General features: G+C 37.9%; 1 protein-coding gene across 1 annotated transcript in view; it reads right to left on the bottom strand.

The window, feature by feature from the left end:
* LOC145981447 (uncharacterized) overlaps positions 1 to 11,175 on the bottom strand; it is a 41,978-nt gene extending 30,803 nt beyond the window's left edge. Inside the window, exon 1 of the mRNA XM_083114679.1 lies at positions 10,982 to 11,175. Within this exon, the coding sequence (XP_082970805.1) occupies positions 10,982 to 11,175 (194 nt within the window). The remainder of the gene's footprint in view (positions 1 to 10,981) is intronic.
* Between the last annotated feature and the right edge of the window lie 14,636 nt (positions 11,176 to 25,811).

Here is a 25,811-nt window from a genome sequence, read left to right as displayed (position 1 = left end):
GCCGACACTTATGCAAAATTCGAACTTACTTTTTATTATGCACCAATTTTGTAGTAAAAACAACAACTTGATTTTGTGATTATTTAACATGTAATTTAATATCCTGATGTAATTCTTGAATAGTTAAAATCAAAATTTTTGGTAAATGAATGCATAGAATTGGAATAGAATAGCCTACTTACACACTAATATTGATCAATATTTTCAACAGATTTAAATTATTACAATTTTCAAGTATCGGTATATGATTCAAATTAAAGATAACTTCAAACAGGTTCAAGTTATCTTGAATTTGAATCGTGAAATCGATTCTGAACGACCAGTTACGAAAGTTGATTGCTAATAGCTCTAAACGTGACCTTCCTAACCAACCACATGCATTATTTTTGCAATTACAATTCCACCCAGTTCTAATAATGTATATTTGGTTAGGTTAGTGACAGGTTTAGGGCTCTCCCTGAGATTTCTGGAAAGAGTAAATTTAATTCAATTGGTGAAATAGTAGCAATATTTTATAACAAAAAGTATTGTTTTCTGTGACTTACAGACCATAAGTTACAGCAACTATTATTATTATTATTATTATTATCGTTAATATTATTATTTTACAGTACCCTTCGGCATGTAAAACCTTGGATCAGAGGTACCATGAAGGACAGTAGATTAAGTGGTCTCTTTCTCTGATTGATATCTGTGCATTGTGAAAAAATATACAAAAAGAAAAAGAACTGTTCATCAAGAAAGTTATAGGCTAGATGTTTATTGAAAGAAAGAAAGGCGAATCCTGTTTCTATCTAAATAGCAGACTCGAATCTGAACTTGTATACAACGCCAAAGTATTTTCAATTCAATTTGAATTTTATGTTTTGTAAAGTAGTAATAGTAATAGCAATAATAATAATAATAATAATAAACGTTTCTATGAGACTGCCCCCGCCCCTTTGAGAAAAAAACCTGCGGTCGCTCTTGGCTATTAGTAATCAAATTTCGTAATTGGTCGACACAGAGTGTGGTGTTCGTAGACGGACCCGTCCTTCAGAATCGATTTCTGAACGAAGCACGATTCAAATTCAAGATTACTTCTGAACAAGACGAAAATTGGTGTTCAAATGAACTTTCGGCCCATCGGAATCTGTTTCTGAACAAAACATGGTTCAAATTCAATCGAACATCTATTGCACTTTACCCTACATAGGTAGTAATGGAAATGATTAACATAATAATATTTTTTGTACGAGTACACATATACCACAACTAACAAGTAATAATCCCATCCACACTGTAAAACAGAGACAACTTTAACGTGAACAAAAATATCATATGTAGGCCTACATTTTGCAGAACGGAATAAAAATATGTAATGAATCTATTATATGTGAATCTTGAGGTATTGTATGTTTCATAACTTCATGTAAATAATTCATACACTTTTGCTCTAAAGTACCGGGTGATTCGTTTGAGATGTCAGAAAAGTAAGCCTTTATATACAAGAGGTTAATTAATGTACGTACCAGTGAGCAGTTTGTTGTAATATAAGCAGAAAGGATGATCACATCACAACAGCGCACACAGTATGCCATATGCTATGCGAAATCAGCTGAAGACTACTGTAAACCTCATTTGAAACTTATATCCTTCTACTTATATTACAACAAACTGCACACAGATAAGAACATTAACCTCTTGTGCATAAAGGTTTAGTTTTCTGACATCTAAAACTGATCACCGGTATACTTTTTTAAAATGTTGTATTTATATCTCAACATATTAATTAAAGTTTCTTAAATTATATATTTGCTTGTTAGATCTAGAAACAAAAGTATTATACTTTTCTTTCGAGAGCCATCTCTTATTAACTTTGTGAAACGACATTCGAAACCTCAAATTCGATGACTTATTTACCATAGATTTTTTTGTATTATCTATGCAATGTTGAAGACAATAAATTATCAAATGAGGCTAAGAAGTATGCGTGGAAAATAATGCGAAAAGAGATAACAGCAGTCGCTAGATCCTTGGAGGAAAGAAAACGATTTGAACCGAAGATCTTGTAGCTCTTAACAAGATGTCTTATATCTACCTCTCGGGAGCCATAACCATGTTAAATCTCCAGCGAGATGGTTAGTGATATTACATAGGTTTTCGCGGAAAGGTGTTCCTAGCCTAAGCTGGCAGTTCTTCTGTTAATATTCTACGTATATTTTCTTGGACTTTGGAGCAATATCTTAAGTGCATGGGTGCCAAAAGGCTGTAAAAAGGAAACTGTCTATTTATTTATTTGTTTCTCCGTATAATTGTTACTCTTCTTTCTTTATTGAATTTTCATTGGTCAGTTGTAGTGTATCATAGTTCATATTCCCAATCTTTCTGATCTTTTCGTTTTTTTATCTCCTGTTCTCGAATTCGTTTTCTTCTCTTTCTCTCGTCGTCGCCTTATAATCAAGGGGTCCCGGGTTCGAAACCGGGTGGAGGCACATAGTGGTTCTGATCCCACTTTAAACTGTAGGTCCAGTCCCGACTAGCCTTACTGTGCATAAAGTGGACTTAAAACACCAAATAAATCAATCAAAAAATCTTCTCTCTCTCTCTCATTGCACATTTCTTTATCACTCTCATTTATTTAACTTTATCTCCTTTTCTTATGATAAGTTCCATATATTCCACTGAAAGATAGAGATTTTCATTTCTGACCCACAAGCCATGGACGTATATTGCGGGGGCAACGGGGCACAACCTTAAAATCAGTTGCGAAAAATTTAATTGCGTTCCTTGTGGTTTTTTTTACGTATAAAGTAAAATAAAAATTATTTATTCGCTTTTTAAATAATTCAAATGAAGCATTGTTCTCCATCGGAAAGTGTTTTTTGTCCTTTTGTTCATGTATTTGATTCTTTTACAACATGTAGCCATCGGCAAAAAAAGAAGAGTACACATAGATCCAGAAATACTAGCTTCCTCCAAAGGTGTTATGCGTGTTGCCTAACTCTCGGCGAGGAGGCGATTTTAATAGCAAATTTCCAAAGTTAGGCAACACACCTTGCAGGGAAGTGGGTATTTCAGGGTCTAGGTGTCAAATTTTTATTGGCCGTGGCTGTACATTATTTCATCTTCTATATATATAAAAATGGATGTGTGTGTGTGGGTGTGTATATTTGTTTCTTCGGGCATAACTCTGGAACGCCTGGAGCAATTTCAACCAAACTTGGTACACGTATCACTTGCAATCTGGAAATAATATTTTGGGGTAAGACGTGTAAAAATAATCGAGGACCACCGATATTAAATTCCGCAAAAACCAACATCCGTGACTCTATGCAATCCGCACAACGATAGTGTTTCTCGGGTTGCCTAACATTCCGGCTGTGTTGCGAATGGAATCCATAGTTTTCGTGACACTCCCGATGCGGTTCAACTCCAAGTTCATCGGCAGGGGGGGGGGGGGTGAGAGGGGGTGAAAAATAAAATGCCACAAATGACTTAGATTAGTGTCGAATCCATAGTTTTCGGAGTCGCTAAGCTAATTGGTGACAACGCCGGGTAATCAGCTAGTTAATAATAAATCACGTGAGTGGAACTTTGAGAGTCCCAAATTCGAAAACAAAAACTCTGTAGTAGCACAGAAAACCCTATAGAATCGGCAAGGCATAGTCATTGCGAAGGTTTTTACAGTTCTAAGAACAAGAAAATTTACTTATGGGGCATCAGTCTCTTCCGTAATTACTCTAGCAATCGTACTTATCCACTGAGTGCTCTATTTCGAACAATCGTTCTGATATTTCATAATAATAATAAAAGAGGGCAGGGTGGTTTCATATTTTATCAGTCAGTGCTTAAATTTACCATCTTTCATATACCCGGCGTAATTCTTTTGTTCTTTTTGTAGGGAATTTCAGCCAAAGAGCAAAAGTTTCATATGGATACGCAACTGCGTTCATACGAGAATGGAAGATCCAGGATCTTTGTAAATTGTAAGTACATTTCTTTAGTTTTAGATATGTTTCAATCAAGTCGTTTCTGTATGTTAATCTGTACATACGAATGGAGTTGCGCTTAAACCATTTTAGGTGTACAATCAGTGATGTGCGACGTAATCTATGTAAACAACATGGTGAAAGGTGATAACTTAGCAAAGGGCGCCGTCGAATAAAAACACAATTATACTGTGTATCAGTTGCTGATGTGTGAGAAGAACTTTTCATACTCTTTCTTCCAATTCGAACAATTTCTCACCTCGGAAAAAACCTAACATAGGAAATATCCTAGTGTTTTATGGGAAAAGAACCACTCTTGCCTCACGACTGCCATCTGTTGTTGTTTTTTGCATACTATTTATCTTCTTCCATAGTTGATAAGAGAAGAGAAGAGAAATTTTGTTGTAAATAGGATTGTTTTCATTTCGTTAGGAACCAATATAGTTGAAAATGTCACTTTCCTTTCATGAAACCCTTGAGAATTAATTTTAATGCACTTTAGATTGTCTACGTAGTCTATGTAAACTACAACCCAATGTAATCTACTGTAGATAACGTATGTAGACGTAAACTTATAGTCTACGGCACATCATTGTGTACAATATAGTCAGTGTTATATTATAATCATGGTCAGTGCGGCGATTAGAGGGGTCGAGGGGGGCAGTTGCCCCCCACTATTTGCCACTTTACTATGCTAAACCTTATCTAACAAGAGAATGTAAACTGTCCTTACTCCCGCCCCCCCTCCAGTTTTGGCACTTTTCTATCTCTACAATTCTCTTTCCTCTCCCTCTCTCTTTCTACAGGGAGGTTATTTCAGTCGTTCACCGTCAGACCGTCGGCCGTCGAGCGCCCCGTTCATGCAACAGTTCCCGGCAAATTGACTTACAGGAAGTCCGTAACAGAAACCGCTTGCTTTGTAATGTTTCCACTTTTCACAATTACAGTTACAATTACAATTGAAATAAGCACGTACCTTATCTCAAGGATGCTGGAAAAGGTGTCTTCCCAAATACAAATATTTCCGGCACCTTATTTCTGACATTATCCTCAGTTTGACAGAAATAGAAGACAGCATCCCGGCGCATAAAGCAAACCGAAAGCTTAAAATGATATTTAATAGTAATAATAATAATAATGATGATCACTAACCTCCTGTGTTATAAGAGATGTTGAAAATGACCTCCTTCAACAGCAATACAACACGTTTCTTAGGTTCAAGAGATCCTGTCTGTCGTAATTGCCTGACCACTTTTCTGCAAGAATTCGTTTTCACGTAATTATCGTACTTAAAAACTCTTTGTTCAAGACTATATTTGTTTAGCGGCATAACTAATGAATGAATAACAATTAACACACAATAAAGCACTAGCACTGAATAGCACTAACTCAATAAAACAGTATAAAAAACACGCGTACTGATAAACGCAAACTGAAGTGTGCATGAGGGTACGGTACACTCACTACGTCTGATAGCCGATAGTGTTGCTAACCATTTTTCGGCAATGTCCCTACAAACACGTAAAGCCAAGTAAAGCGACTGAAAAAAACAACACCTCATGAGCATGCAAAACAGAAGATAAAATATACACATTTACTTACGAAATCTTTCTGCTCGGTGCTTACACAATTAATGGAGGAGCGAATTTACAATACAGGACCCCTCCCCGATTTTTGTAATATTTCGCATACTCACTAATTGAGGCCTCCTATAATCACGAATTTGAAGTTAAAATTTGGGGGTCACCTGTAGAAATTGCAAAATAAGTGAAATTGAGTGGTCCGCGATCGGCACGATTGCTCATTATTTACCGGAAGATTTTGTGTTTCCAATACTTAAAAAACGAAATATACATTCCTGATATTACTACGACCCCAAATTTTAACTATGTTTGCCTATCCTATCCTAACCTAACCTTACCTGAATTGTTCGTGGGGCTATTCGTCAATGGTTTGTGGGGCTACCCGTGCATGGTTTTTCGACCCCAAATTTTAACTATGTTTGCCTTGCCTAACCTAACTTAACCTAACCTTACCTAGAATGGTCAGTGGGGCTATACGTGAATAGTTTTGATTTAATTGTGATTACGAACCGATAAAAAATCTTATTTTCGTAGCACTTTAACGGCAAACGTTCATCATCGAAGACGCCATTTTCGTATCCTGCACTTTTACGATCGATGCACTATTGCCAAACTTACCTGTAATCAAATCAGTCCACACTCCACATGTTCTTCTACATCGTGATTGTCGCTGTCACATGTAAGCAACTTCTTTGGGCAATATACCGAAATCCATAAGTTTATTAATTAGCCCACGGCCGTCCTCCTGCACACTCCACCTAACAATCTGTACAACATTTACAACATTTTTACTGTTCTCTTCCGCCATTCTTACACGATCCATGCTCTCCAAGTATGAAATCAACAGTGTGGCAACGCTGTAGACAGCGTAACTAATTGCCAACGTCGTCAATTATTCATATCAACAAATATGGCTACCATACTTGTATACTGAGAATCATTGCGAGAATTGAAAAGCTTATTTTACAACTTCTTCACGTTAATGAATATTTTTTTTTACCTCACCCCAACATGTTAACTTGAGATAAATCATCACGACTAATTATTTCGTGAGTATAAGACGTAGCATAGAAATTACAGAATGGTCCGGTATTGTAAATTCTTGCCTTAATGAATAATAATGGTGTACGGGACAGAATTTTTTGGGTCTGGACGGGAATTTTTGTAAATCCCGACATTCGGGACGAAAAAATTTGCTTTTCACTTTAAGTGATTGTTTTTGCATTTCTAGAATAAAAACTTACAATTTCCGATAAGTTCCAGAAACTTACAATGCAGAAAACGTCGAGAATTAACGACTTTTTAAAGTGACCATTCGGTATTTCCCCACTGTTTGGGATCCCGAAAAGTTTGGATCGGGACGGGAAATTTTTTCCCGATCCCGGTCCTGACTTTTCGGGATCCCGCACACCCCTAATGAATAACGTTGAGACATTTACTGTTGATTATGTTATTTGAAGTCATACATGCCGCTGCTGTGAAGAGATAGATATTGGTTGGTGATGCTGTATTTCCTGCAGTCTTCAACAATTCTGATCCCATTTTATTTATCTTTTTTTGTTTCTGTATCACTTAACATTGAAAATATTCTTTCCGTTTCCGCGTTAGAATGTGGCAATGTTAGCACTATTTTCGCGAGAGTGGAAATGTTTTCAAAAATGAACTTGCCTTGAAAGTTCTTGGTAACCGATAACATGTTTCAAAATTCTGATGGAGATTTGTTGGTTAATTCTTTGTTCTCCTCCTCGCTAAAGTATCCAGATAAACTAATCCATTCATTCCAAACCGAGCACGAAGAAAGTGCAACTGATTGGCGAGGAAGCTTTGCACCTTTGCACAATAAAATGTTGTTTTTTCAAGATTGAAAAAAGTCCCTAAGTTTGCCCTTATTTGGTAAAATCTGTCCCTACGCGGGCGAAATATAGTAAAAGTCTCCTATACGTAGGGACATGTCCCTACGGTTGGCATCACTGGCGACAGGTGTTGGGTTCGTTCAGTATGAAGCGCCTTCTCGCGGCTGACAACTCCCCGACCCCCGATAAGCTGCCGGCGCTGTCGCGAAAAACTGAGGATAAAGTAGCGATGTCTAATCTAGGATTAGATGTCAGAAATAAGGTGCCAGAAATATTTCTATTTGGGAGGACACCTTTTCCAGCATCCTTGCGATAAGGTACGTGCTTATTTCAATTGTAATTGTAACTGTAATTGTGAAAAGTGGAAACATTACAAAGCAAGCGGTTTCTGTTACGGACTTCCTGTAAGTCAATTTGCCGGGAACTGTTGCATGAACGGGGCGCTCGACGGCCGACCGTCTGACGGTGAACGACTGAAATAACCTCCCTGTATCTTTAGGTCTCTCTTTCTCTATAACTCACTTTGAGTGAGTTATCCTTCCGTGGTCTTGGCTGCTAAGGTTTCTTCTCTCGTTTTCTCTCTTTTTCTGTCTCCCACTTTTCTTCATCACTCTCTTCTCTCTTTATATCTTTAGTTCTGTCTTTCTACATATCATTGTTCCTTGTTTTCTCATCTCACTTTTCTGTTTCCTTGTTTCTATTTTCATTATCTCGTTCTTCTTACTCTATTTCCCTATCTTTTATTATTTCCTTTGTTACTCTGTGCGTGTGTTCGTGTGTGTGATCTGTGCTCTGCTGTACTGACCGATCCTGCCAGTGGCGGCTATTAGGAGTGGCGAAGGGGACAGTCCCCCCTTACCTTTTGCCACTTTTGCTGCACTATGCTAAACCTTATGTATCTTGGCAAGGTAAACTGTTCTTGCCCCCCCCCCCACCTTGTCCCCCAGTTTTGGAACCCAATCGCCGCTATTGATTTTGGTCGGATTTAAAGTTTTATCAACCCCAAGCCACTATGAATATGTCCAGACTATATTTTGTAAATGTTTGTGGTTTGTTTAGTAAACGTAACTAACTTGTACCGTGTGCCTCCCCGATGGCGCAGTGGTAGCGTCGTCGCCTTGTAATCAAGGGGTCTCGGGTTCGATACTCAGTGGAGGTACATAGTGGTTCGGATCCCACTTTGAACTGTAGCTCCAGTCCCGATTAGCCTTACTGTGTATAAAGTGGACTTAAAACACCAAATCAAACCAAACCCAATTCGAGTCTCCTGGGGAAAGCGTAATAACTTTTCTTCTGAGATTTCGACTACATCGACTGGGGGTTCGTCGTGCTGATCACGAAAGAACAGAAACGGAAAGGGGATTTGACTTAATATGAAATTCGTGGAGTATATTACCATTCATTCATGAGCAAGGCCAGAACTATGTACACTTAAAAACAGCTAGAAATTGCCTTGAGAAGTGATAATAAGATGAAATGTGTATACTTGACATAAAAGTTCACTCTTAATTGTTTGTGTGTCCGGGTTCGATCATTCACTTTCTTGCAATATTGGGGTACAAGAAATTAAATAAAACGTCACGAAGCATGAGACAAACATCTACACTTCATCAATAAAATTGCATTTCTTTAGCATGTAGGATGCAAGAGAGAGAGAAAAAACGATTGAAAATAGTGATGGACAATTTGCCTGCCAATACTTATGCATTCCGCTGTACCGAAGCTCATGCAGGAGTTGTCTGTTTTCGATTGTTTCAATTCTTTAACTTGATATTGAGTAAAATAAAGTGAACTAGACGATGGACAAATTGCAGTGGTACCAACTTACATGGGCATGCGGGGCCCTATCCCCCCCAATAATTTGCTCTTTTTTAAATTTTAGATAGAAAGCTTAAGGTAACAAAGTGTTTTATTATTATACATTTAATGAAGTCTCACAACTTAATCACTGACCTGATTGTTATCAAAATATTTCTAATAATTTGTTACATCTCCGGTAAAACACTTTTCAGAATCTTATATTATTTACACTTTACTTGGTCACATCATTACTAGGAAAGGTAGGTGGATAAAGCCTTAAAACCAGGATGAGGATACGGAGTAATACACAAAATACGCGGGCAAAGAAGCATAGAAAAATACAAAATACGCGGACAAAGAAGCATCCAAAGATACAAAATACGCGGGCAAAGAAGCATGGAAAAACACAAAATACGCAGGCAAAGTAGTATCGAAAAATACTAAATACGTGGGCAAAGAAGCATCGAAAAATCAAAATACGCGGGCAAAGAAGCATCGAGAAACACAAAATACGTGGGCAAAGAAGCATCGAAAAATCAAAATACGTGGGCAATGAAGCATCGAAATACACAAAATACGTGGGCAAAGAAACATCGAAAATTCAAAATACGCGGGCAAAGAAGCATCGAAAAACACAAGATCCGCGGGCAAAAAAGCATCAAAAATACGCGGGCAAAGAAGCATCGAAAAAAACAAAATACGCGGGAAAGGAAGCATCAAAAAATACAAAATACGTGGGCAAAGAAGTATCGAAATATGAAAATACGCGGGCAAAGAAGTATCGAAAAATACAAAATCGCGGGCAAAAAAGCATCGAAAAATACTAAATATAAGAGCAAAGAAGCATCGAAAAGTCAAAATACGAGGGCAAAGAAGCATTGAAAAATATAAAATACGCGGGCAATGAAGCATCGAAAAACAGAAAATATGCGGGCAAAGAAGCATCGAAAAATAGGAAATACGCGGGCAAAAAAGCATCAAAAATACAAAATACCAGTGCAAAGAAGCACCGAAAATTAAAGAATATGAGAGCAAAGAAGCATCGAAAATACAAAATACGCGGGCAAAGAAGCATCGAAAAATACAAAATACGCGGGCAAAGAAGCATTGAAAAATACAAAATACGAAGGCAAAGAAGCATCAAAAAATACAAAATACGTGGGCAAAGAAGCATCAAAAAATGCAAAATACGAGGGCAAAGAAGCATCGAAAAATACAAAATACGCGGGCAAAAAAGAATCAAAAATACAAAGTACGAGTGCAAAGAAGCACCGAAAATTAAAGAATATGAGAGCAAAGAAGCATCGAAAATACAAAATACGCGGGCAAAGAAGCATCGAAAAATACAAAATACGAGGGAAAAGAAACATAAAAAAAATACAAAATACCAGGGCAAAGAAGCATCAAAAATACAAAATACGCGGGCAAAGAAGCATCGAAGAGTACAAAATAGGCACTAAATTTGATGAAAATCAACTGATGGTTGACGACTTTCCAGAATTCGGCACCAAAAAAGCAGTTATCTTCCAAATAGGCACATACAACTAAAATAGGTATAAAAATAGCCAGTATAAAAATCCTCTCAGATAAGCCTGGAACTGTTTTTAAACGTAAAAGTATATATTTTCTGGCCAAGGAATAATAAAGGCATTTTAGGGCAAGTTTCCAGTCTACTTGACATAGGATTGTGAAAAATTATGGAACAAATCTCCGACTGTACAACAAATTTTAAAAAAATTAACGTTAAAGTTTCAAGAAAGTTTAAAATACTCACCATTTCCACTCCATATTCTTCTTGATAGTGAGGGTGAAAATTCCTTCGAAAAACAGGCCAAGGATTGAAGTTGAAAGATACCAGTAAAAAGGGTTACCCTTGACGTACGCCACGTAAAGAATGGCTATGAATCCGTGAGTTGCAAATATCAACCTCGTGATAATCGCTTTGATAGTGTCGATAAGTTTAGCCATGCTTGCTCTTGCAGAAACTTCGATGGATAGTTAACAACGCACTCTAGCGACGTCCGAGCGAACTATAGACGTGCTCTCATATTTCGGAACCTCGTTCCTTAACTTTTTAACTGTTCTGTCATCAGAAGCAAGTCGTGGCGGGTTCTTCCATGATTTCGAGGGGAGAAGGATATCCCGAAAATCTAGACGGGACAACTTGTCGTAAAGAAAAAAGTTGTCGGGAATAGTTTAATCGTTTTGCGAGTTTCGGACGCGATAGTTGAACTTGCGGACAAAGTGGTGGCGCTACTTACTAAATGCACGCATTTGGGAAAAATCTCGAGGGCGTTTTGGATGCCCAACACGCTGCGCAACATCAATCTATTTGTAAACAGTGTTGCCAAATGCGTGACTGTAATAGTCACCGCAAATATTTTGAATTCTTTCTTCCAGAGGGGGAAAGAGGGAGGGTTATAATACTGGCGTCGTCAGGCAAGGGCTTGTGGGTTTAACAAGACTAGCCCCTCTAGAATTTTTGCGAGATTGTACTGGTCTACAATGCACAGTAACAAAATAGCATTAAAAAAATGCCTTGGGTGATTCGAAAATTATATGTATATATATATTATATGATATTTTTTATCGCTTCTCTGCCACTTTCGGCTAATCGCGACGATGAGGATGAGTGATAAAAATTGATGAAGGAACACCTAAAGAATACCCATGCGAATTCGAATCCGGGGCTCCTGGCGCGTTGGAGCGCTGTGCTAACCACTCCACCACGGAGGCCGGCATAGACAATTATATCAAGCGTTGTTAATTGACTCTTGCTTGTATTTATGTTGTTCAAGGAAATATATGAAACGATCCTCAAATTTTGTATCGTATGCTCTACATATAAATAAGGACACTTTATTTCTTGCATGCGCAGTAACACCAAAAACATTAATCGTGTCCCAATACTATTGTTTATAAGTCGATAAAAACCCAAATGTCAACCTTCACGCAGTGGATTCACAGCCAGTCGGGGGGGGGGGGGGCTCATCCCTTCAACAGCCGCTATCTGCTATCTACAGGGAGGTTATTGCAGCATGCCACCGCTTCAGCATCGGCCGCTTGCCGGCCCAGTCATGCAACAGGTGCCGGCAAATTGCGTAACAGATAGCCCGTAACAGAAACCGCTTGTTTTGTAATGTTTCCACTTTTCACAATTACAGTTACAATTACAATTGAAATAAGCACGTACCTTGTCGCACGGATGCAGGAAAAGGTGTCCTCCCAAATACAAATATTTCCGGCACCTTATTTCTGACATCTAATCTTAGATTAGACATCGCTACTTTATCCTCAGTTGACAGAAAGGGAAGACAGCATCCCGGCGCATAAAGCAAACCGAAAGCGTAACATGATATTTAAAAGTAATAATAATGATGATCACTAACCTCCTGTGTTATAAGAGATGTTGAAAATGACTTCCTTCAACAGCAATACAACACGTTTCTTAGGTTCAAGAGATCCTGTCTATCGTAATCCCTGACCACTTTTCTGCAAGAATTCGTTTTCACGTAATTATCGTACATAAAAACTCTATGTTCAAGACTATATTTGTTTAACGACATAAGTAATGAATGAATAACAATTAACACACAATAAAGCACTAGCACACCAACTCAATAACACAGTATAAACAAAACGCGTACTGATAAACGCGAACAGAAGTGAACATGAATGAGCGTAGACTCACTGTCTGGTAGCCGACAGTGTTGCTAACCATTTTTCGGCAATGTCCCTACAGACGTAGTCAAAATGTCCCTACAACTGACCAAATGTCCCTACGCCAAGTAAAGTGACTAAAAAAAAAACACCTCATGAGCATGCAAACAGAAGATAAAATATACACATTTACTTACCAAATCTTTCTGCTCGGTGCTTCCACAATTAATGAAGGAGCGAATTTACAATACAGGACCTCTCCCCGATTTTTTGTAATATTTCGCATACTCACTAATTGAGGCCTCCTAATCACGAATTTGAAGTTAAAATTTGGGGGGTCACGTGTAGAAATTGCAAAATAAGTGACATTGAGTGGTCCGCGATCGGCACGATTGCTTATTATTTACCGGAAGATTTTGTGTTTCCAATACTTAAAAAACGAAATATACATTCCTGATATTACTACGACCCCAAATTTTAACTATGTTTGCCTATCCTAACCTAACCTAACCGTACCTGAATGGTTCGTGGGGCTATCCGTCAATGGTTTGTTGGGCTACCCGTGCATGTTTTTTTCGAGCCCAAATTTTAACTATGTTTGCCTAACCTAACTTAACCTAAACTTACCGAGAATGGTCAGTGGGGCTATTCCTGAATGGTTTTGCGGTAATTGTGATTACGAACCGATAAAAAATATTATTTTCGTAGCACTTTAACGGCAAACGTTCATCATCGAAGGCCATTTTCGTATCCTGCAATTTTATGATTGATGTACTGTTGCCAAATTTACCTGTAATCAAATCAGTTCTTCTACATCGTGATTGTCGCTGTCACATGTAAGCACGTTCTTTGGGCAATATACTGAAATCCATAAGTTTATTAATTAGCCCACAGCCATCCTCCTGCACACTCCACCTAACAATCTGTACAACATTAACAACTTTTTTACTGTTCTCTTCCGCCATTCTTACACGATCCATGCTCTCCAAGTATGAAATCAACAGTGTGGCAACGCTGTAGACAGCGTAACTAATTTTAATTTGTTCATATCAACAAATATGGCTACCATACTTGTATACGGAGAATCATTGCGAGAATTGAAAAGCTTATTTTACAACTTCTACACGTTAATGAACATTTTTTCCCCCTCACCCCAACATGTTAACTTGAGATAAATCATCACGAATAATTATTTCGTGAGTATAAGACGTAGCATAGAAATTACAGAAGGGTCCGGTATTGTAAATTCTTGCCTTAATGAATAATAGGGGTGTGCTGGACAGAATTTTTTGGGTCGGGACGGGATCGGGACGGTAATTTTTTTAAATCCCGACATTCGGGACTGAAAAATTTGCAATTTCCCGACCAAGTCGGAAAATTTTCTGGACGGGAAATGTTCGAAATTTCCCGAAGCACTGGAAATCTCGAATTTTACAAGTCATTTTCACTTTAAGTGATTGTTTTTGCATTTCTAGAATAAAAACTTACAACTTTCGATAAGTTCCAGAAACTTACAAGGCAGAAAACGTCGAGAATTAACGACTTTTTAAAGTAAAGAATCCAGCACACCCCTAATGAATAACGTTGAGTCGTTTACTGTTGATTATGTTATTTGAAGTCATACATGCTGCTGCTGTGAAGAGATAGATGTTGGTTGGTGATGCTGTATTTCCTGCAGTCGTTAACAATTTTGGTCCCATTTTATTTCCCTTTTTTGTTTTTGTATCACTTAACATTGAAAATATTCTTTCCGTTTCCGCGTTAGAATGCGGCAATGTTAGCACTATTTTCGCGAGAGTGGAAATGTTTTCAAAAAGGAACTTGCCTTGAAAGTTTTTGGTAACCGATAACATGTTCCAAAATTCTGATGGAGATCTGTTAGTTAGTTCTTTTTTCTCCTCCTCGCTAAAGTATCCAGATAAACTAATTCATAAAATGTAATTTACCAAGATTGAAAAAAGTACCTACGTTTTCCCTCATTTGGCAAAATCTGTCCCTACGTTCCTACGCGGGCGAAATTTAGTGAAAAGTCCCTATGCGTAGGGACATGTCCCTACGGTTGGCATCACTGCCGACACGTGCAGTATGAAGCGCCATCTCGCGGCTGACAACTCACCCAACCCCCGATAAGCTGCAGGCGCTGTCGCGACAACTGAGAATAAAGTAGCGATGACTAATCTAAGATTAGACGTCAGAAATAAGGTGCCAGAAATATTTGTATTTGGGAGGACACCTTTTCCTGCATCCGTGCGACAAGGTACGTGCTTATTTCAATTGTAATTGTAACTGTAATTGTGAAAAGTGGAAACATTACAAAACAAGCGGTTTCTGTTACGGGCTATCTGTTACGCAATTTGCCGGCACCTGTTGCATGACTGGGCCGGCAAGCGGCCGATGCTGAAGCGGTGGCATGCTGCAATAACCTCCCTGTACAAGAAAGGCCCAAAAGAAGTGAAGGCAAAAAAAGCCCTGAAACAGTGCCGGATCTACAAATCTTGCCACCCCCCAAAGGCCCCCCCTCTGCTTACCTACCTACCTTCACAAACACACACATTATATATATATATATATATATTGTATGTGTGTGTGTAAAGGAGTTAGGCTGAGTATAATTGGTCATGATAGAAACAGGTTAGGCTTACGGAAAACCACATTGGTGTGTTCCAAGCTTCCGTCCGCCATAATGAATTCAACTCAAATCTTTACAGGGGAAGGGGGTGATGTGCATAGGCGCCGATTTCTTCAGAGATGGGGGGGGCAAAGCTAAGTAAAGCATAAAAACTGATTTCTTTCTGTTTGCGGGAGGGGGGGTTAAGTTGGGATCTGATACACTTGAGTTAACCTTTTGAAAAATTGTAATAACTATCTTTGACAACAAAACATATCAAACTTTATTAGTTGGACAAGAAATTCACTGTACTACTGTGATGATGTAATTATACAAAATAATACTTTACGTGTAACTTTCACTGACAATTGACCATCATATTCGGTTTATAATACTTATTCCTACAATCCTTTATAGGAGTTTTATATAGTGACACATATTTACATAAAAAAGGAAGGCCCAAGATTAAATTTTCATCCAGTTAAGGTCGGTTTTTTGGCACCCCAACTGTCCACTCAATCACCCCTCCCCCGCCTCAACTTTCTACCCTGATCCCACTGCTTTCCACCTTCGGCCAATAAAAAAACATGACCGTGTTGTATATTTACGGTTTTGACGAAGATAGCCTTGTTTTTCAGAACAAGAAAGCGTATATTATAGGTTGACATCAAAATAACAGATGTCTCTTAGTTTAAATTGGTACATGATTTTGCAATATACATATGTCATTGAGAGGTATTATAAAACAAATATCCACATTTATGTAATCAGAAATAAGGATTTGGCTTCGAGGGCGGTGCGCCGGCAATCGCTTCGGTCGGTCATTAAGCATTGGTATAAATATGTAACACTGCAACTTTCAACCACATCAATGCAGCGTGAAGTAGCACACATATGTTTACAGGTTACCCTGATTATATAAAACAGTGGAATACAGTAAAAACTGCATATCCCGGAACCTCTATAAGAAGGAAATCTGTAAATACGGGGGAAAAAAGTCCCCAGAGCGGACCGATTTTATACCTGAAAATGACCTGCTTAAGGTGGAAACCTTCTTAACGCGGAAACGGAACACTATTTAAAGAACAACGAGATGTTTTTATTCTCAGTAAGACGGAAATTTCTTTCTTTATTTTTTTCGCTCGCAAGAAAACAATGCAATACTGTAAGTGGAACACGCCTCTGTTGCCACTCGCTTATCGGTAACATTGTCGATGCGCTACAATACTCATAGCTGTTACGATTCAGTTTCTTTCTTTCATCTCTTATACCCTCTTTCTCCACCTTTCTTTGTCTACTTCTCCTCTGTTCTTTCGTCATCATTCTATTTTTCTTGTTATCTCTCTTTGTTTCTTTCTTTTTTCTTCACTTTTATCTCAATCTTTCTTCACCTCTCTTATTCCATCTTTCAATCTTTCTCTTTCCCTCTATGCACATCGCGCTACGACGACAGGGGTCCCGGGTTCGAAAAGATATAAGTACATACTGTACGTTCTTACAATACTGTAAAAAGTGTACCAACATGTTGTGTAGTTACATAATTGTAATCTCTGCTATGCATATTGCGACTGTATCGCATTTTTATTCATGTACGTACATGCATTAGTACTCTACATTATAAGTAATGCGAAATGTAAATCTGTCTTTCCATTATTTCCTTCAGTGCTCTATACTGTATTTAAAATCAACCCTATATAACAAGGAAAACTGTTAAGACGGAAAATTTTGGTTGGAACCATCATGTTCCGGGATAGACAGGTTTTACAGTAGCCTATTAAAAAACAGAATATTTTCAACTTCTGCTTGACTTTTCCGAAGGGAAGCAAAGGAGCCTATTTTGCAATGGACTGGCTCATTCAAGAGAATGAAGACTACAGTATTCCCATGCTTCTTTCTCTATTTCGCATATATTCGTTCATAATATGCCATGCGTTTTCCTTAATTTATTGTTGGTTTGAAAAAGGAAATACTGAAATAGTAAACGCAGAAGCACAAGAAAGACACAAACTCTAAACTGAGTGATTATTAATTATTAATTCTACCCATTTCAGAGCAGAATCCTGCGTAATTTCCCACCTGTTGTGTGCAAAAGTTATGTGATATGTTGAAAGTTATACATTGGGCCCTTATAAACTGGGGGGATGGCAGGACACACGAGAACTGGAGGGAGCCGGGCCCCCCTGGTTTTGTCACACCTAGAAAATTATACATTTGTTACAATCATGCAGTCATAACTTTTACCTGATTAAAGATAAGTTGAAGAAACCTTCAACACTGCATTTCTCGTGGAATTTTAGCTTGATTTGATTTAAGGTTGGAATTTTTCCGGCTTTGTCCCCGCATAAAGCGATTCCTGGACCCACCCAACTTCAAATCAAATGATACCCAGTGGGGTAAAGGCGGGCTGATCACATCACCTCCAAGATGTCCGACATCGAAAATACGTGGGGTACTACCCCCACATACCCTAAATGTGCCTTCATGGCCCTGTGCTATGTGCACAGGGAACTTTACCTTTACCTATATATATATTGCATTCCGTTCTGTGCTACGTTTATCATGTACATACGCATATACGAACCCTCTACTATGTCAATGGCTGAGGGCCCTTTAAAGGCTTATTCTTTCCGCCCCCCCCCCCCCCACTGCAGGGTTTTGCGGCTTGTAGATCCGGCACTGCCCTGAAAATTATTTTTCCAGTATATTACAAATTATTATACAATATGTTTCCTGCTAAGGAAGTAAAATTATTTACCACTATACACTTTTTAAATTAGATATTTGTAGGATTTCGGAAGGGCTTCAGCCAACTTAGCCCCCCTGGATATGTACATGAAACCTGTATGAACCTGTGTGGATCCTGTTGTACCCTCGATATATGTTTGTGATTGTTCCTTCATATCACCCTTCATCCTCATCTTCGCGATTAGTCATGTGGCAGAAAAGCGAAGTAAAAATAAAATCAATTTATTAATTCATTCATTATTTATATATTAATCGCTTTCTTCCTTTCTCTCTCTATTTATTAATTTGTGTTCATCAGTCCGTTCCTCGCCTCATCCTCGCGATTAACCGAAAAGGTAGAAAAGCGGCTTGAAGTAACCAAAATGTAAATTTATATATTTGCACCAAATGGTTAACGCTCTCGCCTTTGGTGCGAGCGGTACCGGGCTCGATTCCTGGTAGGAGCCCCCAAAACGTACTTGATAGGAAATAAATTGCGAGCTCCGGTCTCGACAACAAGTAAAACAGCGGCGATGGGACTAGTTGGCCGACTATTCGTCACCCAATGAGAGTATCGCTTCGCAGGCTCTCTGGCTTAGAAAATTATTTCACTACGGAGTTTAGTGTATATCTATAAGATAGATATACCGGGTGTCCCAGAATCCTTTCCCTGATTACAAACTTTATTCATATCCGCTATATGCAAGGTACAGATGTGAAAGTGGTGCCAAAATGTTGGAAAACTAACCAAGTTTTTTTGTTGCATGTTTGAGTAACGTGGCTGTAGTGTAGCATTGTCAGTGCCCAGAAAACCGGAAATATTCACAAATCAGGAAAAAGCTCAGCATGTCCTCTGGTATCACGAGACCCGGTCACCAATAACGGTGCAGAGGAACTTTCAAATGTACAGAATTCTTTTGTCTAGAATATCTGCCATCAATAAGTTGGTATTTAAAAAATGGAATTTATCTTGATTCTCAAATCCTGTCAAGTCCAAGAAACATTGTATGGAAAGATGCCACCCGATGTCAAGAGCATTAATTCCGGATTCCTTGGCACTCACACTGCTACACTACAGCCACATTACTGAAACCTGCAACAAATAAACTTGGTTAGTTTTCCAACATTTTGCCATCACTTTCACATCTCTACACTGCATATAGCAGATATGAATAAAGTTTGTAATCAGGGAAAGACTTCTGGTACACCCGGTATATCTATCTCACATACACATAGAATTTTAGTCACCATGGCCAGGCCTGGATTCGAACCCGGGACCTTCGGCGTCGTAGCGCTCTGTGCTAACCACTCCGTTTTCTTTATCCCTCTTCCCCCTTTACTGCTTTTTGGATGTGTCTAAATTTAGTTTCATTCTAGCGCGTTTGCAACACTGATCCGTGGACGTTCTACCCAATGCGATTCTCCTTCAACCGCTCCTCCCCACCTTCGCCCATTCCGGGTGCAGCACTTTTGGGGCGCAGGAAGTAAGCCCCAACACCCTCATGAATAAAGAGACGGCAATTTAAAGGGAGAATCCGAGATACTTGTATGCAATGTGTATTTCGAAGGAAGTTCCCTAAATTGGCTACAAGAGCCACTATATTATTTTTCCCCGAAATTCCTCTTGATTTCAGCAAAACGAACGCGTAATCTGGGACAGCTATTAACACGCATTTTGCTAAGCACACATGACACCAAAGAAGCCGTAAATTATAGAAATAACAGAGCGCAAAAATTAGGGTCAGTAGAACAGCTACATCTACGTAGTTTTCTTTTTACAACGGCTGAGACGATACCGCTTTCAATCGATAGCGTAGCGATACTCTTATCGATTTTCACCGTTATCGATACCGATAATTGAAAAGCTGTTAAAAATATCGATTGATTTAGTTGTTGTTTTAAGTCCACTTTATGCTCAGATAGGCTAATCGGGACTTGGCCTACAGTTTAAAGTGGGATCCGAACCACTATGTGCCTCCAACGGTATCGAACCCGGGACCCTTTGATTACAAGGCGACGACATAACCACCCGTCAGGGACGGCCCTGTTAAAAATATTGATCAATATTAGTGTGTAAGAAAGGTGGAATGATTTAAATCACTGATTTAAATCGCTTAAAATTAATAATTTGTAGAATAATGTATACATAAGGATTTCGTAGATATCAGAATCACTTTTAGTGAAAGTACATTAATCTCGTAATCATTTAATGGTGTTTATTAGGCTCTAAGAAAGGAAACAAAATATATGTACTGATGGGGTGAAGCTCATACGAAAGGGAATGTAATATGTAAACTGTAATCACACTTAAATTTCTCTTCATTTAAAATTCATGTGTAGAAAAATATACAAAATGAAACTAACTAACTAACTAACTCCCTAGCCTTCTTAAACCCGAAGGTTCATGGCTGCAGCAACACAGGCCTTCCATCTTTCCCTATCTTGAGCAAGATCTATATACTCTTTTCCATCCCTACCGATTTCCCTTAGGTCCATCTCAACGTTGTCCCTCCATCTTCGTCTTGGCCTTCCTACAGGTCTCTTACCATCAGGTTTCCCAACAAGAATCCTGTAAACTCCTCTTTCCTCTCCCATTCGTGCCACATGGCCTGCCCACCTAAGTCTTCTTGATTTAATAATTCTAATAATATCTGGACATGCATACAAATTATGTAGTTCTAAATTATGTAACCTTCTCCACTCACCTGTCTCCTCATCCCTTTTAGGTCCAAATATTTTCCTAAGGATCTTATTTTCAAATACTCTCAATTTATGTTCCTCTTTCAATGTAAGGGACCAAGTTTCACACCCATATAATACTACAGGCAAAATTACTGTTTTGTATATTTTAACTTTTAGTTTCTTAGATATTAAACGAGAAGACAAAAGTTTATGAAGAGAGAAGTAACATGCATTTCCTGAATTAAGCCTACTTTTTATTTCCTCTTTAATATAATTTTCATTTGTTAATATTACTCCTAAGTATTTGAATTTGGAAACTGGTTCAAACGAGTTGTTATCAATAATTAGATTTTGATTATTACCTAACACTTGGTTTCGGCCTGTAAGCATATATTTAGTTTTCTCTTTGTTAACTTCTAAACCTATCTCTTTAGCAGTTTTGAAAAATATTTTAGCATTATTCTTAATTGTATTCACATCATCCCCCAGTAAGTCTACATCATCTGCATATGCTAACAACTGAGTCACACAATTTAATTTTAGTCCTTCGTTAGTTTCTTTTACCTTCCTTACAGCATATTCTAAGGCAAAATTAAAGAGCAATGGAGATAATGCATCTCCTTGTTTTAACCCATCATGAATTGTAAATTTGTCAGACATATTAATTAAATATTAATTAATTGATATTTTGCAAACTTTCAATATACAAAATGAAAGTTTGCAAAATATCAGCTGTCATGTTTATTTATAGTTTAATGATAATGACACTATTTCGGTTTAACCTAATAATGTTAAAAGTAAATAGTACCATTATCATTAAACTATAAATAAACATAAGAGCTGATATCTTGCAAACTATCATTTAAAAATATGCCTAAATTCAGCTACAAATACTTTAAAAAGTATTTTAAGTTACAATTATAGAGTACATCTAGAATGTTTTATTTTCATTGGAAGTAAAGTTACTGAAATTTTGTATTATAGTTTCATTAACACACTCAATAAACGTTTCCATAGCAGGTTCATATATACATATCATAAACCGAAAAATGTATATTTACATGTTTTTTAAATTTGCTTTAATCAAACTGTTCAAATATTTTACGGGGCCTACAATAAAAATATGTCTATCCATGGTATCAAAAACTACAAGCAATTTTAAGTGTTTTTTTTTTTTTTTAATAATTAAATATCCGATTGGCGTTGTGCTTTGGGCACGGGTACGAGTCCTCCTAGGTTCAGTATCTGGGTTCTTGGTCTGTGTATAGGACCGGTGGCAACCCACCATCGTGAGGAAATTGGGGAGCTAGGAGGAGTAGCGTAAACCGGTCACGGATATCTCCTGTAACGCCTGGGAGTTCGACGTGCTGACCACACATCAGCCCATTACTGGTTGAAGATCTCCACACCTCTAGGTAGGATTGTGGGAGGGAGACTGGAAGTCGGGAGATCAGCCAAGCCCTTCCAGGGCTGTAGACGGATTATATTATTATTATTATTATTATTCAAAAAATCATCAAAAATAAAGAAATCAAAAAATCATTATGTATATCCACCCTGGTTTAAAGTGGGATCCGAACCAGTATGCGCCTCCAACGGGTATCGAACCCGAGACCCTTTGACGACGACGTAACCACTACGCCATCGGGGAGGCCCCTGTTAAAAATATTGATCAACATTATTAGTGTGTAAGTATTCTACCCCAATTATATGGATCTATTTACCAAGAATTTTGCTTTGAAATATTCAAGAATTACACCAGAATTTTGAAATACATTTTATGTAGTCACAATATTAGACGCGAGGCATTTTTGCGAACCCCGTGAAACACGAAAATTCCGGAAAAGATTCGGAAATAAATTCCAACCGATGCATCGGCATCGTATTAGGACCTCCCTGATGACGTAATGGTAAGTAACGTCGTCACATTGTAATGAAGAGGTCCCAGGTTCGATACCCGATGGAGGTTCGGATCCCACTTTAAACTGTAGTTCCAATCCCAATTAGCCTGTCTGTCCATAAAGTGGACTCAAAATAACAATTTAAAAAGCAAAAATCGGCATCGTTTTGGCTCAGTCCTACTAAGCTATCTATATTGTACTGTAAAATATTGTAATATAATTAGGCCTTGTTTCCATATTGAAACCAATCAGTTGCTGACCAAGGCAGTTTATTAAGGTAAAAACACTTAACACGTAACGTTTCGACCCTGTATCAGGGTCTTCCTCAGACGAAGAACTAAACTAAACTAGTTTAGTTCTTCGTCTGAGGAAGACCCTGATACAGGGTCGAAACGTTACGTGTTAAGTGTTTTTACCTTAATAAACTGCCTTGGTCAGCAACTGATTGGTTTGTAAAATATTGACTGGAGAAATGATGATCTGAGACCGTCAATTTCAGTTGCCTTCCAAATATTGTAAAAAAATGTCCATGAACGTTTCAAAGTATAAGCCGTCATTAGAGATTTGCCTTAATTAATGAATTTTTAATGAATCTGTTTTTAGAAATATATTTATGGTTCACGTAACTGCATTTTACAATCATTATTAACCTATGTGCGATAAAATGTTTCAATTTAAATAGAAACGTTTGCATGGATTTTTTGTAATTTAACGCACAGACTGTTAAATTTTAACGACAAAAATTGGAAAAAAAAATTGAAAATGGTGTAAAACAAAAATTTTGTTAGCCATTTTCTCAAAAATGGGTCTTTAAGTTTTAAAATAAATTATATGTCCTATGAAAACTATTCCTCATTTACTATAAAATTTGAAATTGTGAGGACGAAATGGGGACTGGAGTTATGATAAAATTTTGATAGATAAAATCCTATAATTCAAAAGAAAAGTCTAACAGAAATTAAATACAATATAGACACAACATTGTTTGAATTAACGTAGCTACATGAAGCTGATATTTACTTTACATTAATAGTTTGCATTGTTTGCAAGTTACACGGAAAACTGCTTGAAGATTCTCGCTTTCCATTTTAAGATTAATTCCATGTCACTATGATATATAGGCCTATATGTCATTTTCACAATTGCCAGGGGCCCCGAGTTCGAATCCCGGCATGTTCTTTGTGAGTGTCCTCTCTCCTTTCTTCAGTTTCATCATATCATTGTTCATCCTCATTTTCTCGATAAGCCACAAGTGGCAGAAAAGCAAACTAAAATAATCAATAAATCAATCAACCATTCGTACAAATATTGTAAGAAATAATCTGAATTTGGTTGTAATAATTTGTGAGATCAGGCCCATAGCCACGCAGGGGCCAGGGGGGAGTTCAGAGCCCCTGGAAGGGGTGCCAGCCCACCTAACACTGCCACTAGCCCCCTTGACATTAGGCAAAACTATTTTGTATTCTAATTTGTTTGCAGTGAAGAGTGAAAATGTAAACAGCAGATATTATTTGGCTTACAACTTGATTAAAAATAAATTCACAGAACATGAACAGCATCTATTATATTCGTTCAATCTTGTTTATGAGCCGAAGTCTAAGTAGGAGCAAGTATTTAGAAGATTCTCTAGACCAGTGCTTCCAAAGTGTGCGCCGCACTGCCTTGCTATTGATGCTGCAGCATTAGGCCCATTCCTGAAATAGGCTCATTCCGAAATCTGAACAGTTTTCCTTTGCTGTATTGACCTGAAAATAAATCTTAGAATGCAATTTCGAGCCCCAATTTCGGACGCCTAGACACAGCATTACTTATTATACAGTTACTATTATTGTTCGCGCTGTGACGTAACTATAACGTCGTTGTGTTTATTGTTCACCGAAGATTTCAAGCATCAGGCCCAATTTCGTCTTTATCCGACCCTGTGTGGCTAGCTTGCAGGGGAGCAGCGAAATGTTCCAATATTTTCACAGAAATGATATGATTTTTCTAAATATTTAGTAGTCTACTTTTTACACATAAGATGTTCCTGAATTTGAAGCAACCCATCCACACTAACTGAGCGTTGCAAATGCTAGATAGGCCGATATTCTGACTTGGGAGCCGCGGAAAAATTTTGAAATACTAAAGGAGCCGTGAAACGAAAAAAAAAATTGGGATTCCCAGTTCTAGACTTTAGAAATTTCTTCCAGAGGAGAGCTTCTTTATATGTACCTTCCCAACCCCTGTCGCAGCCTCTCGTTTGACAGAAATCTGTGACTTCGATGTCATCATCCACATTCCTTCCACATCTGTTTCAAATGTCAATAGATCCCAAGTTTTGGGAATCAAGGAAAGTCTTATTGCTTCTGCTGGGGATGGAATGTACGCTAAGAACTGTGATTGAAGTGAATATTGTTCATTTTTAGAAGCACATATTTTTGGTAAATAACAAAGCAAAATTTCTTTACAAAAACAGAATCAATTTCGGGTTCAAAAGCGGTAAATAAAATAAAATTTCGGTGTTATGGCGGTGAAAAAACCGACCAAAAGATCAAATTTGGTTTTAATTTTGAATTTTTGAATTTAAAATTTTGGGAGCGTCAGCACTTAGGCTATTTTGCTCCCGTCACATTATACGGGGGCCAGCAGCCCCTTATCAGTACAAATAACAACTCTAGCGTTGCATAACTAAAAATGTTAAAATGTTCTGACTTCTGTTAAAAGCTGAGGCCGTAAACGGGCACTCAGCACACACAAGGACAAGAAACAGGACAACACACACAAAATTATACTGGCCATAGTGCCAGTCGCCAGAGCCTCGTTAGTCTTTAGTCCAGGGTGCACTAACGTGGAAGTGAGGTTGACTTTTGGGCGCCTACGTGGAAGGTCACCCCTTACACCCCAAATTTGGTTTTAAAATTGTGAACATAATCCAAAATTTGATTTAAAAACTGCACTTATTACAATAATAAACATAACCCTACTAATAGCACATTTATGTAGTTACCAGAGTATTAAGTTTATTCCTGTATAAAAGGGCCCATTCTTGC

Source organism: Lepisma saccharinum, chromosome 29 (assembly GCF_977018435.1).
Source record: "Lepisma saccharinum chromosome 29, izLepSacc3.1, whole genome shotgun sequence".
Classification (NCBI taxonomy): Eukaryota; Metazoa; Arthropoda; class Insecta; order Zygentoma; family Lepismatidae; genus Lepisma; species Lepisma saccharinum.
This window is presented reverse-complemented; position numbering and strand designations above follow the sequence as displayed.